The sequence below is a fragment of the Colobus angolensis genome, unplaced genomic scaffold (assembly GCF_000951035.1).
Source record: "Colobus angolensis palliatus isolate OR3802 unplaced genomic scaffold, Cang.pa_1.0 Scaffold21, whole genome shotgun sequence".
NCBI lineage: Eukaryota > Metazoa > Chordata > Mammalia > Primates > Cercopithecidae > Colobus > Colobus angolensis.
The window spans coordinates 5316087-5334346 of NW_012115266.1; the positions used below are offsets into that span (position 1 = coordinate 5316087).

General features: G+C 61.2%; 1 protein-coding gene across 1 annotated transcript in view; it reads left to right on the forward strand.

Moving 5' to 3' along the window:
* The window catches only part of CDC42BPG (CDC42 binding protein kinase gamma (DMPK-like)), a 29255-nt gene that overhangs the window by 8782 nt on the left and 2213 nt on the right, over nucleotides 1-18260 (forward strand). The window contains 36 exon segments of the mRNA XM_011942773.1: nucleotides 5-109; nucleotides 2585-2676; nucleotides 2757-2840; nucleotides 3829-3924; nucleotides 4205-4353; nucleotides 4862-4955; nucleotides 5209-5409; nucleotides 5539-5787; nucleotides 6272-6351; nucleotides 7429-7526; nucleotides 7621-7701; nucleotides 7909-8012; nucleotides 8114-8293; nucleotides 8561-8650; nucleotides 8792-8913; nucleotides 8994-9066; nucleotides 9258-9364; nucleotides 9448-9562; nucleotides 9835-9983; nucleotides 10058-10146; nucleotides 10422-10474; nucleotides 10563-10661; nucleotides 10741-10800; nucleotides 11064-11169; nucleotides 11457-11590; nucleotides 11672-11811; nucleotides 11906-11987; nucleotides 12683-12899; nucleotides 14127-14189; nucleotides 14313-14912; nucleotides 16555-16652; nucleotides 16726-16810; nucleotides 16939-17059; nucleotides 17173-17290; nucleotides 17550-17673; nucleotides 17789-17874. Coding sequence (XP_011798163.1) covers nucleotides 5-109; nucleotides 2585-2676; nucleotides 2757-2840; nucleotides 3829-3924; nucleotides 4205-4353; nucleotides 4862-4955; nucleotides 5209-5409; nucleotides 5539-5787; nucleotides 6272-6351; nucleotides 7429-7526; nucleotides 7621-7701; nucleotides 7909-8012; nucleotides 8114-8293; nucleotides 8561-8650; nucleotides 8792-8913; nucleotides 8994-9066; nucleotides 9258-9364; nucleotides 9448-9562; nucleotides 9835-9983; nucleotides 10058-10146; nucleotides 10422-10474; nucleotides 10563-10661; nucleotides 10741-10800; nucleotides 11064-11169; nucleotides 11457-11590; nucleotides 11672-11811; nucleotides 11906-11987; nucleotides 12683-12899; nucleotides 14127-14189; nucleotides 14313-14912; nucleotides 16555-16652; nucleotides 16726-16810; nucleotides 16939-17059; nucleotides 17173-17290; nucleotides 17550-17673; nucleotides 17789-17874 — 4544 coding nt within the window.

An 18260-nucleotide genomic window follows, 5' to 3' on the forward strand; every position in this document is an offset into this window, starting at 1 on the left:
GGCGGCCCGGGGCTCGACGGCCTTCTAGATCTGCTGCTGGCGCTGCACCATGAGCTCAGCAGCGGCCCCCTACGGCGGGAGCGCAGCGTGGCGCAGTTCCTGAGCTGGGGTGAGTGGCGGGGCTGCACGCAGCGGGGGCGGGCCTAGGGATATCGCGCCGAGACCCCCGCACCCGCAGACTCTCCCGCAGGGACCCGCACCCCCACGGGCTTCCCTCGCAGACTCCCTGCAGTGGCCCTGACGCGTACCACCGGACCCCCGTGGCCCGCACACTCGCCTGTACACCTCACCCTCACTCCAGTTCTCACACACGCTCCTTCCCTCTCAGAGACCCTGACACATGCACGCACACACGAACTTGTGCCCAGGTGTTGACCGCAGACGCATGTACCCAGTACACCGCCTAGAGTCTCGTACAGAATTCCTTGCTCACAGGCCACACCTGACGCAGGACACACACAGACCCTCATGCATGTTACCCGCTGACACACTAGCTGTCTGTTTCTCATTCCTCTCGGATGCATTGAGACACACAGCTCACGGAGAGACCCAGAGAGCGCTGCAGACCACCCCGACCGCACTGGCACTGCAGAACACACAGATCTGTATGTAGGTATCGCACACTTGCAGACCTTCCCCCCAGCCAACACACACACCCCCAGCTCCCTGCGTACAAGACCACTGCAGCCTGGACTCAGGCTGCTGGCCAAGCTCCCTGGGGGCTGTGGCCCCAGGGCCGGGGAGGGGGGCCTGGCTGGAGATGGGTCTGTACCTTTCCTGGTACACTCATCTGAGTCATTGGGAGTGGCTGGCCCGGGGTGACCCTGAACCCACTGTGGGCACTGGCGCCAGCTGGAGGGTTCCCTGGTCACACCCTGCCGGGCCATGGGGAAAAGGCATGGGGCCTGGCCAGGGCGGGGTGAGGCAGGTGTTTGCCCAGTGGGCAACTAGCGTTCCTGGCGCTCCTGAGCTCTGGGCAGGCACAAGGCCTGGGGAAAAGGGGATGCTGCCACCCAGATGTGCCAGGGAGTTGTCCCCTAGCCCCAACCCTTCCATCCAGAGCAAGGCAGTCAGACGGGGCCTCTGTCCTGTCTCCCTGGGATGCCTTCATGCTATGCGTGTCTGCCTGTGTTGTTGTCACCCCCCCATGACACCCACACACGTGTGTGTGTTTGCACACACATGTGTGCTCCTCCCTGACTGCCTCCAGCACCTCTGCCTGGGACCCCGGCATGGGGGCCGTCTGTTGACAATCTCCCGAGGTAACTCAAAGGGCCGTGACTCATTCCTCTCCTGCTTGTCTCTACTTGTCCCTGCTCCTGCCCGGAGCCCCCTTGCCCTGTGGGAGGCCAGAGAATTAGGCAGCCTGTCCAGGGGCCTGGATCCTCCTGCCTGTGGGCCTGGGCTTTGGCCCTTGTCTGGCGGGTGGGTCCCTATGGTGCTGGCTTCAACTCCCACAGGGAGGCCTGGGGCTGCTCCTCCCCAGCTCCACACACAGACCTGGGAAAGAGACAATGCATTTCTGTAATGAGGTTTCCACCCCGCCCCCGCTGCGGGCTTCTGCCTGATAAACCTGTGGAGCAGCTCTCTGTCCCACCCACAGACCCGCCCAGCTGGCAGGGAGTTTACCTCCTGGCAGGGGGAAACTGAGGCAGGGCGCCAGACTACAGCTGTCCCCCATCCTGACTGATCACTCCTGCCTCCCTAAGACCCAATTCCTTCCCAAAACCTGTGGCTCATCCGGGTCTGGCAAGGGTCTGGGAGTGACTGGAGTTGCCCCTCCTGGAGGTATCTGGGATGTGAGGAAAGAGGACGTTCTTGACCAGACCAAAGCCTCATCCAGACAGGGAGGCAGGACTCGGAGTGAGACAGCCAATCAGGCCTGGAGGCATCCTGAGCACTCACGCCTTCAGGGGCTAGTGCTGGCACCAGGGAAAGGCATCTTGGTCCTATTTGTGAATCTCGTGGGCACCTTGGCAGACTGGCATCCATGCCTCCAGACTGAGGGGCCCCACGTGGGAAGCATAGAGCCTGTCCTCCCTGCCCTAGGGGCTGCAGGCCTCACCCCCAGCCAGGTACCTCTGTGCCTACAGGGTCCCCGGACCCAGGCCCACAGCTCCTGAATGGGAGAGAAGCCTCTCTTGGGATGAGGAATGTCACCCGTCCAGTTTCCCAAGACAGGCCCTGGCCTGAATCTGTGAGGGGACCAAGAACTGCGAGCCGGGGTAGGAATGGTGTCCCCATGGTCCCCAGGGTGACCTGGCCAAGCAGAGTCAGACCGCAGGCTGGACAGGACTACAAGTTCCATCAGCCCCTGGGATGGAGTCTGCCTAGAGTCTCGGGCCAGGGGTCCAGGGAGGTCCAGGAACCAGGCAGTCAGCTGAGCCCGGCCTCTGACCTTCCGCACTTCCTGATGGTGGCCAAAGGAGCACCAGCTCCTGCCAACCTCTTGGCCTGAGGCTGTCCCTCGGGAGGTCATCCCTGCCTGGGCTCACAGGAGTGGCAGCTCCTGGCTTGCCCAAGGTGAGATGGGGAATGGAGCCCTCCCTGCATGCACTCTGAGTCCTGCCCTGTGTCCCCTCAGCCAGCCCCTTCGTATCAAAGGTGAAAGAACTGCGTCTGCAGAGAGATGACTTTGAGATCTTGAAGGTGATCGGCCGAGGAGCCTTTGGGGAGGTGAGCAAAGGGCCCGGGGTAGGTGGGGAGGAGGTGTTCACACCAGGCTGGGCTCACCCTGGTCCTGCCTGTGGCCTTAGGTCGCCGTGGTGAGGCAGAGGGACACTGGGCAGATTTTTGCCATGAAAATGCTGCACAAGTGGGAGATGCTGAAGAGGGCTGAGGTCAGTGTGGAGTCTGGGGGGCCCTTGGGCACCCTACAAATGGGTGTGGGGGAGGCGTATGCTGCCAGGGCCTGTGGGGCATGGCGGGGGGCGGGCAAGGCTGCAGACCGGGCAAAGGGTGCTACCCTCAGCAGCCACTGATTTGTTATCTTTCTCACAATAAATCCTTTATTTAATTTTTTAATTTTTTTTTTTTCTTGAGACAGAGTCTCGCTGTGTCCACTAGGCTGGAGTGCAGTGGCTCACTGCAACCTCAGCCTCCCATTTAAAGGAATTCTCCTGCCTCAGCCTCCCGAGTAGCTGGGACTACAGGCACCTGCCACCACGCCCGGCTAATTTTTGTATTTTTAGTAGAGATGAGATTTTGCTATGTTGGACAGGCTGGTCTCGAACTGCTGACCTCAGGTGATCCTTCTGCCTCGGCCTTCCAAAGTGCTGGGATTACAGGTGTGAACCACCATGCCCAGCCTACAATAAACTTTTTTTTAAGACGGAGTCTCACTCTGTCACCTAGGCTGGAATGCAGTGGTGTGATCTCGGCTCACTGCAACCTCCACCTCCTGAGTTCAAGGGATTCTCATGCCTCAGCCTCCCAAGTAGCAGGGATTATAGGCATGTGCCACAACGCCCAGCTAAGTTTTTTGTATTTTTAATAGAGATGGTTTTTCACCATGTTGGCCAGGCTGGTCTCCAAGTCTTCATTTCAAGTGATCTGCCTGCCTTGGCCTCCCAAAGTGCTAGGATTACAGGCCTAATAAACTCTTTTGAAAGCAACCAGAGTCATTCCCATTTTCCATATGGTCATGCTGAGGCCCAGAGCCATAGAGCGTGGGCTTGGGCGCAGTCGCAGCCGGACAGGGGACAGTAGAGCTATGGCCTCCGTCCAAGCTCCCAGACTCACAGGGTCTTTCTCCATCCCCTGAGCTGGGAAGGGGGCATCCTGGGTTCTGATCCCACCCCACCCCTTACTTCCCCAAACCTGCTGCAGACAGCATGTTTCCGGGAGGAGCGGGATGTGCTCGTGAAAGGGGACAGCCGTTGGGTGACCACTCTGCACTATGCCTTCCAAGACGAGGAGTACCTGGTGAGGATACTTGGCGGGGCTAGAGGGAAGCATCCTAGGGACACAGGAGAGGGCCCTTGGGGCCAGGGGCACTGGGCTCAAAGACCCCTCTTGGGACCAAGAGACTCCCACTTCCCACCATCTCCTGGGCTTGGTGCCTCCTGCCTGAGCCCTGGCTGGGAACTGGCCAGCCCAGAGCTGCTGGGAGATGCAGCCCTGCCTTCCTAGAGCCCTGTGGGACAGCAGTGAAGTGGCTGCATGCACCCTTCCCCCAGGTTTGATTCTTGTCCCCCACCTCCAGTACCTTGTGATGGACTACTATGCCGGCGGGGACCTCCTGACGCTGCTGAGCCGGTTTGAGGACCGTCTCCCGCCTGAGCTGGCCCAGTTCTACCTGGCTGAGATGGTGCTGGCCATCCACTCACTGCATCAGCTGGGTTATATCCACAGGTGGGGCCCCAACCCCTGCCAGCTGTGCTGGGGACAGCTGATGTTGGCTGAGCATTCACCACGTGCCAGGCGCTTTGCTGGGTGCCTCATCCGTGTGCTTCCTTGGAATCAAAGAGCCGTCTGTGGCAGGGGCTGCTACTGTCCCCGGCCTACAGTTGAGAGGGTCAGAGCTTAGCACAGGGAAACACCTGTCTCAAGGTGACTCGGCTCATGGGTGGCCAAGCTGTGGTCTGCACTGGGGAAGTCTGACTCCTGCATCCCCGACAGCACACTCTGCCACCTCCAAGGGTTGTCCCCACACATCCTTTCTACCATCTAGCCATCTTCCTCCTCCTGGCCTGTGGGATCATCTACACACACACACGTTGCTCATCACATGAGCACCTACACACAGGAATGTGTGTGAGCTGGTGCTGGTGCACACTGTGTGTGTGCACCTGGGCGTGTACCTAAATGGCCACTTACACACAGGTCAAGCCCTTCACTCTCCCTGCCTGCCATCCCCCAGGGACGTCAAGCCAGACAATGTCCTGCTGGATGTGAACGGGCACATTCGCCTGGCTGACTTCGGCTCCTGCCTGCGTCTCAACACCAATGGCATGGTAAGGACCCTGCTCCAAGAATGGGAGCAGGGGATACCAGGCAGGCCAAGCTCTCAGGAAAATGGGAGGCCCCAGGCCTAGTGCAGAGGCATCAGGCTCCCCAGGGAAGGTGGGTGAGGCCCAGGCCCCAGGTGGGCAGCAGTTCAGCCTGGCGGCGTAGGGGTGACAGGGCCATCGCGAGGGGCTAGCAGCTCCAACCCCCCAGCCAAGCCCGAAGCTGTCCTCATGGCTTCACCACCACCACCACCCACAGGTGGATTCATCAGTGGCAGTAGGGACGCCGGACTATATCTCCCCTGAGATCCTGCAGGCCATGGAGGAGGGCAAGGGCCACTATGGCCCACAGTGTGACTGGTGGTCACTTGGAGTCTGCGCCTATGAACTGCTCTTTGGGGAGACGCCCTTCTATGCTGAGTCCTTGGTGGAAACCTACGGCAAGATCATGAACCACGAGGTCTGGACACCAGGCTCTGGGCTTCCAGAGGGGGCAGTGGGACCCCCGAGTCTGTGTGGTTGGAAATGCCTGCAGGTGAGGCTGGGTTCCTGGACACTTGACCCAGCCTGCCCCTCCCCTGGCCCACAGGACCACCTGCAGTTCCCCCCGGACACGCCTGACGTGCCAGCCAGCGCCCAAGACCTGATCCGCCAGTTGCTGTGTCGCCAGGAAGAGCGGCTGGGCCGTGGTGGGCTGGACGACTTCCGGAACCATCCTTTCTTCGAAGGCGTGGACTGGGAGCGGCTGGCGAGCAGCATGGCCCCCTATATTCCTGAGCTGCGGGGGCCCATGGACACCTCCAACTTTGACGTGGATGACGACACCCTCAACCATCCAGTGAGTGGCAAAGGCTACTGCAGGAGGGGAGCTGCCCCACCCTCTTGCTGGCTGGGGGACCCTCCCTCTGAAGTCCCCTGGGGTGGGCTGGGGATGAGGCTTTCAGACACCAGGGCTTATGGTTTATGGACTCCCAGACTGACCCATTCCAGCCGCCGTCCCCTGGCCCAGCCTTTTCCAGCCAAACTGGGGTGGGACAGCATCTCCCACAGGATCCCCATGCTCGCCTGCACTGAGGTGGGCTGTGTCAAGGGAAGGCCGTCTGACCATAGGCATCATCCTATTAATTAGAATCCATATAAGGAAGAAAACTCCCAGCAGCTCCTAGGAGACTTATGGGAGCTGGGGGTCTGTTTGGGTTGGGCCGTGTTACCCCACCGAGTTCCCACCTGAACAGGAGGAGGTTGCACCTGGTCCCAGGGGACTCCTGGGGCCTCGGGCCTCGGCCTGTGGACTCTGACTGTCCTTCCCTCTCCCTCTGCAGGGGACCCTGCCACCGCCCTCCCACGGGGCCTTCTGCGGCCACCACTTGCCATTTGTGGGCTTCACCTACACCTCGGGCAGGTGAGGCTAGTCCTCACACACCTGGTGGGAGGCTCAGGGTTGCCTGACCTAGCACACTGGGCACGTAGCCCACTGGGGCCCTGGGAAGGAGGGCAGAAGGGCTCCCCAGTGCCTGCACATGGCAGGTGCTCTAGCCCTCATCCTCGGGGTCCTGGTGAAGCCACACACAGGTCCCGCTGGGCCCCGTGACTGCACATGGCTCTTATGATGCCTTCCACGAAGGGCGAGGGTGCGCTGCACCTGGAGCCAGAGGTGTAGGATTCAAAGGCCACTACTGCTCCCGGGCCTCATTTGTGGCTCTGTAAAATGGATGGACCAGGCACGGTGGCTCATGACTGTAATCTCAGCACTTTGGGAGGCCGAGGCAGGTGGATCACCTGAGGTCAGGAGTTTGAGACCAGACTGGCCAACATAGTGAAACCCCGTCTCTACTAAAAATACAAAAATTAGCTGGGTGTGGTGGCAGGCGCCTGTAATCCCAGTTACTTGGGAGGCTGAAGCAGGGAGAATCACTTGAACCTGGGAGGCAGAGGTTGCAGTGAGCTGAGATCGCACCATTGCACTCCAGCCTGGGTGACAGAGCGACGCTGTCCCAAAAAAAAAAAAGAAAAAAAAAATGGATGGGATGATCTCCACCTACGCCCATTCAGGGGGCTGGCCTGAGACCTCAGTGAGGTCTTGGTGCAGTGTGCTCTGAGGTGGAAGGAAATGGGTCCGACCCCCACTCCTCGGGGCCAGCCGGGCCACCGTCACCACATCCTATCCTCGACAGCCCTTGGGAGAGGCCTTGTCACCACCATCTTCCCCTGGGGAAACTGAGGCTAAAATACATTGGGTTCGAAGTGACACAGCTTGTAAGGGCCAGGATGAGGGCTTAAACCTGGGCCTGGGGACTGGGAGCCTGTGCCCTGAAGCCGCCGCCCTGGGCTGCCACCCATGGAACCAGCCTGGGGTCTCCCAAGGGCAGGGTCTGTTCTGGCTGTTTCACAATGAATGAGTGATTCGATCCAGGAGGATGAAGGAGACTCTGTGGGGTGAGGTTTCTACCAACATGCATGGCCCCTGTTCCCCCCACAGTCACAGTCCTGAGAGCAGCTCTGAGGCCTGGGCTGCCCTGGAGCGGAAGCTCCGGTGTCTGGAGCAGGAGAAGGTGGAGCTGAGCAGGAAGCACCAAGGTACAGGGAGCGGCTGGGCCGGGCCTGGGTGTGCTGGCCCTAGAGGCTGCTACTGCGAGAGTGGACTCACCTGTGGGTACCACGTCCCCTCCAGAGGCCCTGCATGCCCCCACTGACCATCGGGAGCTGGAGCAGCTACGGAAGGAAGTGCAGACCCTACAGGAGAGGCTGTCAGGTATCCCTTCCACCCACCCCCACTAGGGCTGAGTCCCACCTGGGCTCAGGTCCTGCCCCTGCCCCTGCCCTGGACACGTTGTATGATCCTGGGGGAGCATTTTGCACTCTCTGAGCCTGTGTATGGAAAACAAGCCAAGGAGACTTGCTCCCGGGCTGAGAGGCCGGGGCCGTCAGCACTTGAGGTCTCGGTGACTCTTCCCGGCAGAGATGCTGAGGGACAAGGCCTCCTTGTCCCAGCTGGATGGGCCCACACCTGGTAGCCCAAGTCAGGACAGTGACCTGCGGCAGGAGCTTGACCGGCTTCACCAGGTGAGGGTTGGGTGAAGTGGGTGAGTGGCCCTGGGCTCCGTGGATGGTTCATGCCTGACTCTGGGCCTTGTCCTTCCCCGCTCCCTCCCCTGTCTCCTTAGGAGCTGGTCGAGGGTCGGGCAGGGCTGCAGGCTCAGGAGCAGGAGCTCTGCAGGGCCCAGGGGCAGCAGGAGGAGCTGCTTCAGAGGCTGCAGGAGGCCCAGGAGAGAGAGGCGGCCACAGCTATCCAGACGCAGGCCCTGAGCTCCCAGCTGGAGGAAGCCCGGGCTGCCCAGAGGGAGGTAGGTGCCCAGGGTGGGAAGGGACAGCATCTGGGCCCTGCCCCCAGTGTGGCTGGAGGGAGCATGGGGAGCTTGGTGGGAGATGCTGCCCCCCAGTTGTAGCTGGCAGAGGCTGGGCCCAGGGGACAGTGGCTGGGACGGGCCAATCTAGGAGTCCATGCCTCCTCATGTCCACTGTGGCTGGCAGAGTCTGGAGTTCGTGGCAAGGTGGGCAGAGGGGCTGCCAAGGGCAGAGTTGGCACTGGCCTGCCTCTGCACCCCTCACAGCTGGAGGCCCAGGTGTCCTCCCTGAGCCGGCAGGTGATGCAGCTGCAGGGACAGTGGGAGCAACGCCTTGAGGAGTCTTCCCGGGCCAAGGTAGTCAAGTCCTCCTCCCTTGGCAAGAGGCGCTTCCCCACCAGCCTGACCCCACTCAGAGCCTCACGGCCAGTCCTGTGTCCCGGGCGGGTGGGCCATGGCATCTTGGGTCTCTGCCCTGACCCCCTCCATGTCCCCAAGACCATCCACACAGCCTCTGAGACCAACGGGATGGGACCCCCCGAGGGTGGGCCTCAGGAGGCCCAACTGAGGAAGGAGGTGGCCGCCCTGCGAGAGCAGCTGGAGCAGGCCCACAGCCACAGGTGAGCCAGGCAGCTGGGGGCAGGGAGGGGCCGGACCCAGCCTGGGTGGGGAGTCATGGCCTTGGCCTTCTCCTCCCCAGGCCGAGTGGTAAGGAGGAGGCTCTGTGCCAGCTGCAGGAGGAAAACCGGAGGCTGAGCCGGGAGCAGGAGCGGGTGAGCAGGGGGACGGACGGAGGGCATGACAGATGGACAAGGCAATGGGGAGCCAGTGGGCGGGTGGGCAAGCTGTAGCCAGTGAGCAGGGTGGACATGGATGGGGCTTGGGGTGCTGCGGTACCTATAGGGAGATAGCAGTTGCAGGACTGCTGGGGCCTGGGGCTGACCTTTCCTCTGGCCGGCCCCAGCTGGAAGCAGAGCTGGCCCAGGAGCAGGAGAGCAAGCAGCGGCTGGAGGGTGAGCGACGGGAGACGGAGAGCAACTGGGAGGCCCAGCTCGCCGACATCCTCAGCTGGTGGGTGCTGGGGGTGGGTCGGGGTGGGGAAGGCAGGCGAGACTGAGGGCCCAGCCCATGACCCTGAGCCCCTTCCCAATCAGGGTGAACGATGAGAAGGTCTCAAGAGGCTACCTGCAGGCCCTGGCCACCAAGATGGCAGAGGAGCTGGAGTCGTTGAGGAACGTGGGCACCCAGACACTCCCTGCCCGACCACTGGTGAGCCCCAGAGATGCCCTTGGGGGCTGGCTTGGGCAAGTCACTGACCTTCCGTGAGCCTCAGGATCCCTGCTACTGAGGGTCACTACTGGAGGTGGGGACACTGAGCTCACGAGAAATAGTGGCTTCCCTGACCTCACAGTGGGTCAGTGGCTGAGCTGGAGCTTTGAGCCTGGCTGGGTGGCATGGGTAGCAGGATGCTCTGGTAGGAGGGGGTCCCTGAGGCAGCCAGGCCTAGAAACCATCTTATACGGGTGCTCCATGGCCACCAGGACCACCAGTGGAAGGCGCGGCGACTGCAGAAGATGGAGGCCTCGGCTAGGCTGGAGCTGCAGTCAGCGCTGGAGGCTGAGATCCGTGCCAAGCAGGGCCTGCAGGAACGGCTGACGCAGGTGCAGGAGGCCCAGCTGCAGGCTGAGCGGTGAGGCTAGGGGCAGGCGCTGGGGGCCAGGGCTCGTGCAGAGGCTGGTGGCGAGCCCTTGCCGTTTTCCCCAGCCGTCTGCAGGAGACCGAGAAGCAGAGCCAGGCCCTGCAGCAGGAGCTCGCCATGCTGCGGGAGGAGCTGCGGGCCCGAGGGCCAGGGGGTGAGTGGCTGCCGACTGCTTGCCCCAGAGCCAGGCTCCCCCATGGCCTCCCGCTTGCCAAGGGGGCTCCACGATGGCCTGGCAGGGTGGTGGAGACAGGAGTCTGTTCCTGGACTCTGCCACTTACTCCATCATCTGTGACCAGCACTTCTTGAGTGCCTGCTCTGCCCAGCCCCGCCCCATGCCTGTGGTCATTTCCCATTTTACTGAGGTGGGAACTGAGGCCCCTCCTGGCCCCTAGTTCCTCAGGCCAGTGACCTACCCTCTCTTTGCAGACACCAAGCCCTTGAACTCCCTGATTCCCTTCCTGTCCTTCCGGAGCTCAGAGGTAAGGACCAGGCTGAGGGGCTTGTTGGGGAGGAGTCCTGGGAGAGGCACAGGGACCTTGACTTTGCTCCTCTCTCTCCCATCCCCAGAAGGATTCTGTCAAGGACCCTGGCATCTCAGGAGAGGCCACAAGGCATGGAGGGGAGCCAGAGCTGAGGCCAGAGGGCCGACGCAGCTTGCGCATGGGGGTGAGGACAGGCGGGTCCATAGTAGGGGGGGCTGGGCCCCGCCCCTGCCCATCTCACTTGCTCCCCCGCCCTCCTGCAGGCTGTGTTCCCCAGAGCGCCCACTGCCAACACAGCCTCTACAGCAGGTCTTCCTGCTAAGGTCAGTGCCCAGAGGGGCAAGCGGGGTGGGGGCACCAAGCAGTTCTGCCAGGCTGAATGGGCCCTGAGGGGACACTCCATGTGCATTGTAGCCAGCAGGCACAATTGGGGTGGAGGTGGTAGCAATGAGCTTGCCTGCTGCCATAGATTGGCTGGGACTCGGAGGTCACTGCCACCTGGCTCAGCCCTTTGTCTCGCCTGACCCCTCAGGGATGGGGCATGGGGTCCTGGAAGGCCTTGGGTAATGGCTGTCCCCCTCCCCAGCCCGGCTCACACACGCTGCGCCCCCGGAGCTTCCCATCCCCGACCAAGTGTCTCCGCTGTACCTCTCTGATGCTGGGCCTGGGCCGCCAGGGCCTGGGTTGTGATGGTGAGAGTCCCCACCCCACCGCACACCCACCCGCTATGCTCCAGCCATGGTCCCAGGTGTGTGACCCTGGCACACCCAGGCTGTTTCTCCCATCCCAAGGTCACTGGCACCTGCTGGTCAAATTTCCTACTGCTTAGCTCTGTTCCTTTTCTCACTTGATGAGGAATTAGGGACAGTTCAGGTGCCACTGTGGCTTCAGGGAAGCTGGCTCTGGACATGCCCCAGTCCTGGTTTGGGGCTGTCCCCTCCCAGCCTCACCTCATCCACCTTCTCCACTTTCCCCACAGCCTGCGGCTACTTTTGTCACACAACCTGTGCCCCACAGGCCCCACCCTGCCCCGTGCCCCCTGACCTCCTCCACACAGCCCTGGGAGTACACCCCGAAACGGGCACAGGCACTGCCTATGAGGGCTTCCTGTCGGTGAGTGGGGGCCAAGGGAGGGAAAGACGGGCATGGGGGCTGAGGGCCCCTGCAGCCCTCCTATGCTTGCCTTTCCGCCAGGTGCCGCGGCCCTCAGGCGTCCGGCGGGGCTGGCAGCGCGTGTTTGCTGCCCTGAGTGACTCACGCCTGCTGCTGTTTGACGCCCCTGACCCGAGGCTCAGCCCGCCCAGTGGGGCCCTCCTGCAGGTCCTGGATCTGAGGTGGGTGCTAGGCAGTGGCATGGGGTAAGGGACTAGTGGTGAGGTGGGCAGTCAGGGACAGGGAGACCTCTGACCTGTTCTGTGAACCTCCCAGGGACCCCCAGTTCTCGGCTACTCCCGTTCTGGCCTCTGATGTCATCCATGCCCAATCCAGGGACTTGCCACGCATTTTTAGGGTGAGTGCCTGGGATGAGATGGAGCAGCCACCATCCACCTCCCCATGCTGTTCCCACTCTGGCCACTGTCTGCCCACTCCATACTGCCCTCTTGGGCCAGCCCACAACCACAACATGCTTTCCACGAGAGCACCTGGCCGGGTCTTACCTCATTTCGGATCCACTGTGGCTTCCCATAGTCTGTGGGGTGCTCCTGACCTAGCCCTTGAGGCCCCAAGGATCTGGCCCTGCAGGCCTCCCCAGCCCTCTCCCTGGCACCTCTCCCTGCTCTGGCCACACCTTGCTCTCTCCAGTTCTGAGGGTACCCCGTGCCTGTGTGTACCACATTTTCGGTCCTTCGCAGCTGTCTTTGCACGGAATTGCCGGCCCTGCACTGGCGCCCAGCTCCTAAACTTGGCTACTGCTGGTTAGTTACTCGTCCCTCAGGCTCCAGAAGAAATGTCTGGTCCCCTGGGAAGTCATCCTTCACCTCCTGGCCCGAGTTTGGGGCCCTCTGTGTTCCCACTAGGCCTGTCCTTGCCCCGTTATGGCAATGGTCGCAGGGCTCTGGAGTTGTCTGTATGCCTGTCCGGCCTACTCCCTGCTGCTGACAGTGCACGCTAGGCCCCCGGGGCGCAGCGGCTGCTGGAGGCGGGAAGGGAGGGAGGACAGATGGCTGTGGCCCATAGCCCTTCAGCTTGGGTCCTTGCCCACAGGTGACGACCTCCCAGCTGGCAGTGCCGCCCACCATGTGCACTGTGCTGCTGCTGGCGGAGAGTGAGGGGGAGCGGGAGCGCTGGCTGCAGGTGCTGGGTGAGCTGCAGCGGCTGCTGCTGGACGCACGGCCAAGACCCCGGCCCGTGTACACACTCAAGGAGGCCTATGACAATGGGCTGCCGCTGCTGCCCCACACGCTCTGTGCTGCCATCCTCGGTGAGCTGGTGGAGGGGACTGGAGGGAGCAGTCCAGGCCTGCAGGAGTGCTGGTGTCTAGGAACAGTCCCAAGGGCCACCGCCACTGCCCATTCCCTGCAGCCACGAGACACAGACTGCCTTGCACTACCTATGTGCTCCAGCCTCCTGTGTGCATGGCTGGGCCCCCAGGTAGGGGGCCTGGCTTATCCCCACTCCATTTCGCTGTGCCTCAGTTTCTGCTTTTTCCAAAAGAATCTCAAGGGAGTGGAAGGAACAAAGGCTTTTTTTTTTTTTTTGAGACAGTCTCGCTCTGTTGCCCAGGTTGGAGTGCAGCAGTGCAATCTCAGCTCACTGCAACCTCTGCCTCCCATATTCAAGTGATTCTCCTGTCTCAGCCTCCAGAGTAGCTGGGATTACAGGCATGTGCCCCCTTGCCTGGCTACTTTTTGTATTTTTAGTAGAGACGGGGTTTCACAATGTTGGCCAGGCTGGTCTCAAACTCCTGACCTCAGGTGATCCACCTGCCTTGGCCTCCCAAGGTGTTGGGATTACAGGCATGGGCCACCATGCCCCGCTGGAACAAAGGCTTTAGAAAGAGAGAAATGAGGGTTCAGTCCTGGCTGTCTCACTACAAGCTAGGGCACTGGGGGACTGCTGTAGAACAGCCAGAGCCTCATAACATCTCCTGGGTGGAGCTGCCAAGAGCTTCACTTGTGCTCAGCCTTGAACCTGGGGCTCAGCAGGGCTCTTCTGTAACTGAGGCTGGGAAAGAGGCATAAAACGGAGCTCCTCGGCGTCTCCTGGCAGCTGAGGCCCTGAGCCAGCACCCGCTCTCAGGGCGGGAGCCACAGGAGAGGTTGTGTGGGTCCCTGGAGCAGTCGGGAACCAGAGGGGAGGGGATTTTTTGAGCAAGGGGCTCTGCTGAACCCTCCCCGCTTCCTCGCTTCCTCAGAGGCACTCTGAGAAAGTACCATCGTTGTCCCCAGTTTACATAAGGGGAAACCAAGGCTCTGAGAGGTGACATGACTTACCTGAAATCGCACAGCTCAAGGTGATGGGCCTTACCCCAACCCCTCTGAAAGAGCCTGTCCAGACTGGGAGAGAAGGGTCAGTGAGGCAGGGATAGCAGGATTATTGCCACCCCCATTTCCTCAAGAGAAACAGGCACAGCAAGGCAGGTGGGCTGCACAATCTCCATGTCATTGAGTGGGCTTCTGACCTCTGACCCTCTCCCTCCCTCTATCAGACCAAGATCGACTTGCACTTGGCACCGAGGAGGGGCTCTTTGTCATCCATCTGCACAGCAACGGTACCCATCAAGGCTGGGCTAGGGTGGGCGTGGGCAGGGGCAGCCCCAGCAGGCCGAGGAGGGTGGGGACGGGTCACTCTTCAACCACCTGCCAGTGACACTCTCCCCTCGCCAACCCTGCAGACATCTTCCAGGTGGGGGAGTGCCGGCGTGTGCAGCAGCTGGCCTTGAGCCCCAGCGCAGGCCTGCTGGTTGTGCTGTGTGGCCGCGGCCCCAGTGTGCGTCTCTTTGCCCTGGCGGAGCTGGAGAACATAGAGGTAGCAGGTGCCAAGATCCCCGAGTCTCGAGGCTGCCAGGCACTGGCAGCTGGAAGCATCCTGCAGGCCCGCACCCCGGTGCTCTGTGTAGCCGTCAAGCGCCAGGTGCTCTGCTACCAGCTGGGCCCGGGCCCTGGGCCCTGGCAGCGCCGTATCCGTGAGCTGCAGGCACCCGCCACTGTGCAGAGCCTGGAGCTGCTGGGCGACCGGCTATGTGTGGGCGCTGCCGGTGGCTTTGCGCTCTACCCGCTGCTCAACGAGGCTGCGCCATTGGCGCTGGGGGCCGGTTTGGTGCCTGAGGAGCTGCCACCATCCCGCGGGGGCCTGGGTGAGGCACTGGGTGCCGTGGAGCTTAGCCTCAGCGAGTTCCTGCTACTCTTCACCACTGCTGGCATCTACGTGGATGGCGCAGGCCGCAAGTCTCGTGGCCACGAGCTGTTGTGGCCAGCAGCGCCCATGGGCTGGGGTAAGGCACCTTCAGTGTGTGGGTGCAGACAAGGTCCCGCCTCAACTCATGAGCCTGGTATTGGAGGCCTTTGGTGCCAGTTTGCATCCTCCAGCCCAACAACACCCTGTCCTGGCCTCCGTGGCTTGCAGGGGACCTTCCTTTTCCATGCTGAGCTCATGGTCCTCTCCTGCCTGGGCCGCTCTCCTTTCATTTGTATCCAGCAAACTTTTTTTTTTTTTCTTTTGAGACAAGGTCTCCCTCTGTCACCAGGCTGGAGTATAGTGGCACAATCTCGACTCACTGCCACCTCCACCTCCTGGGGTCAAGTGATCCTCCCACCTCAACCTCCAGAGTAACTGGGGGCACAGGTGTGTGCCACCACGTCTGGCTAATTTTTGTTTTGTTTGAGACAGAGGAGTCTTACTCTGTCACCATGCTGGAGTGCAGTGGTGTGATCTCGGCTCACTGCAGTCTCCACTTCCCAGGTTCAGGCAATTCTCCTGCCTCAGCCTCCCTGGTAGCTGGGACCACAGGCACATGCCACCACACCCAGCTGATTTTTGTATTTTTAGTGGAGACAGGGTTTCACCATGTTGGCGAGGCTGGTCTCGAACTCCTGACCTCGTGATCCGCCTGCCTTGGCCTCCCAAAGTGCTGGGATTACAGGCGTGAGCCACTGCGCCCGGCCTAATTTTTGTATTTTTTCGTAGAGGTGGGGTTTCGCCATATTGCCGAGGCTGGGAGTCTCAAACTCCTGGACTCAAGCAATCCTCCCGCCCAGCCTCCCCAAGTGCTGGGATTACAGGTGTGAGCCACCAACCCTGGCTTGTACCTGGCAAACTCTTAACTAGGTCCAGCCCCAGTGTCAGCTCAGGGCCTGGAGCTGGTAGGCGCGATTGCTGTGGTCACCACTGTCTTCATACTCCCCGCCCTGCCTCCCCATCATTGGTCCTTTCCTTCTCTTTGCCCCACTGCCTCTCCATCCAGACCTGTGTCGTGGCTCTCGTCACCTCCACTTCATGACTGGCTTGGTGCACTGGGGTCCCACAGAATGGGCCGGGGCTGGTTTCCTCATCCACATCAAGCACCCAGCCCCGGCTGGCACACTCCAGGGGCGACGGGTTTGGAGGAATGGGTGGAATAGTGAATGAATGAATGAATGAATGAGGCGGTGGGGCAGTCTGGTGCATGCACAAGTAACTAGCATGATGGGTAAGGGCTGGAAGAGAGGGGCAAGTGTCCTTCGTGAGCAATGGCTCTTTGGGGTGGGGCCTGCGGGTTGGGTGCTGCATACCGCCCAAGCTGCCCAGGGCCAAATCGCAGCTCTCAGGACCAGCTGGGTTACCTGACCTTGACCATCACATGGCTCCAGGGGTTCCATTCTCTCCTCTGGAAATTGGGGGTTATAACAATAGTACCTGCTCGGAGTTGTTAGAAAATTAAGGGAGGAAAAGCATGTGGTGTTTAGAACTGAGCCAGGCATGTGGTGAGTGGTCCAGGGTTATCTGATTTGATGTGGAGGCTGGGCGGGGCGACAGGGAGTCTTCCGAGGAAGGACCTTAGCGTGGGGTGTGGTAGTTACTGTGCTGTGGCAGGGGACAGGATGTTCCCTGTGAAACAAGAGGGGGAAACAGCTCAGAGGTGCATGGCGTGCCCGCAGGGTACGCGGCCCCCTACCTGACAGTGTTCAGCGAGAACTCCATCGATGTGTTTGACGTGAGGAGGGCAGAATGGGTGCAGACCGTGCCGCTCAAGAAGGTGAGGGTCCGCCAGAGCCCTGGGGCAGCACCGGGGTGGGGGCGTGGCCTGACCTCTGTGCCTGCTGCCTCAGGTGCGGCCCCTCAATCCAGAGGGCTCCCTGTTCCTCTATGGCACCGAGAAGGTCCGCCTGACCTACCTCAGGAACCAGCTGGCAGGTGAGGGAGTTTGCGTGTACGGGTGTGTGCGTTCACCAGTGCGCACGTGTGGCTGTGTGGCCCTGAACACCAGCTGACTGGGCCCCAGGATCGTGTGAGCACAGCCCAGTTCTCCGCTTCTCCCACAGAGAAGGACGAGTTCGACATCCCGGACCTCACCGACAACAGCCGGCGCCAGCTGTTCCGCACCAAGAGCAAGCGCCGCTTCTTTTTCCGCGTGTCGGAGGAGCAGCAGAAGCAGCAGCGCAGGTGCGCTTGCACGACGCGGGGGTTGAGGCTGGGCGGGGCCTCCTCCGCTTGTGGGCGGGGCGAAGGGAGGGTGGAGCTTCGCCACCAACTCTCTACGCCTTCTCCTCCCGCAGGGAGATGCTGAAGGACCCCTTTGTGCGCTCCAAGCTCATCTCACCACCTACCAACTTCAACCACCTGGTACACGTGGGCCCTGCCAACGGGCGGCCCGGCGCCAGGGACACGTCCCGGGTTAGTCCTCTGGAGCCAATCACAAGCTACTCTGGTGAGGCTGAGCCAATCACCGGCCTCTGGTGAGCTCTAGCCAATCACAGGCCTCTGTAATTACCTGGGCCCCTGAGGCCTGGGCCATACCCTTCTGCTACCTGGGACTTAAGTACATCCAGGCTGGGGGGCCAGTGGCGTTCATTTGTCCTGGTCTGTTGTGCCTTGGGCCTCTTGGCCTCCGTGTGCCTCCTGGTGCCAGCCCCTCCGCACTGTCAACCAACAGGCTCTGGAAGAGAAGGGCCGAGTTTCTCGCGGCTCCGGCCCACAGCGGCCCCACAGCTTCTCAGAGGCGTTACGGCGCCCAGCCTCCATGGGCAGCGAAGGCCTCGGTGGAGATGCAGACCCCAGTAAGGACAGCCCCTCAGCCTCCAGTGTACTACCTCCCACCCCAAGTTTACACCCCCTTTGGATCCCTCAAATCTGATCTTGGTATTTTTGTCTCCTCATCTGCTGCTGGAGCAGTGAAGAAGAAACCTTGGACATCCCTGTCCAGCGAGTCTGTGTCCTGCCCCCAGGGATCGCTGAGCCGTGCAACCTCCCTAATGCAGGTGAGCGGGTCCGGGAGGCTTGTCCGTCCCCTATTCAAACGTCAGACATTTCTGTTTTGTGCTAGGCCTTGCTCAGGGACCTAGGCTAGGGAACAAGCTGAGCCCATCCCTGCCCTCGATTTTCTTACCTGTCTCACCCAACCAGTGGGCACCAGCAGGATCCTGGAGGCAGGCCAGCTTAGGTGGGAATCTTGGCGCTGACTGTTCCAGCTGTGTGGCTCTGGGCAAAGTGCCCAATCTCCCTAATCTTATCTCACCTGTAAAATGACGTGGTTCCTGGGAGGCCTGGATGAGCTGATGATATCTGCGAAGGGCTCAGCATAGCACCTGGCATGGGGAAGGTGCCACAGAAGGGGAGCTCTTGGGATTCTTTTTTTTTTTTTTTT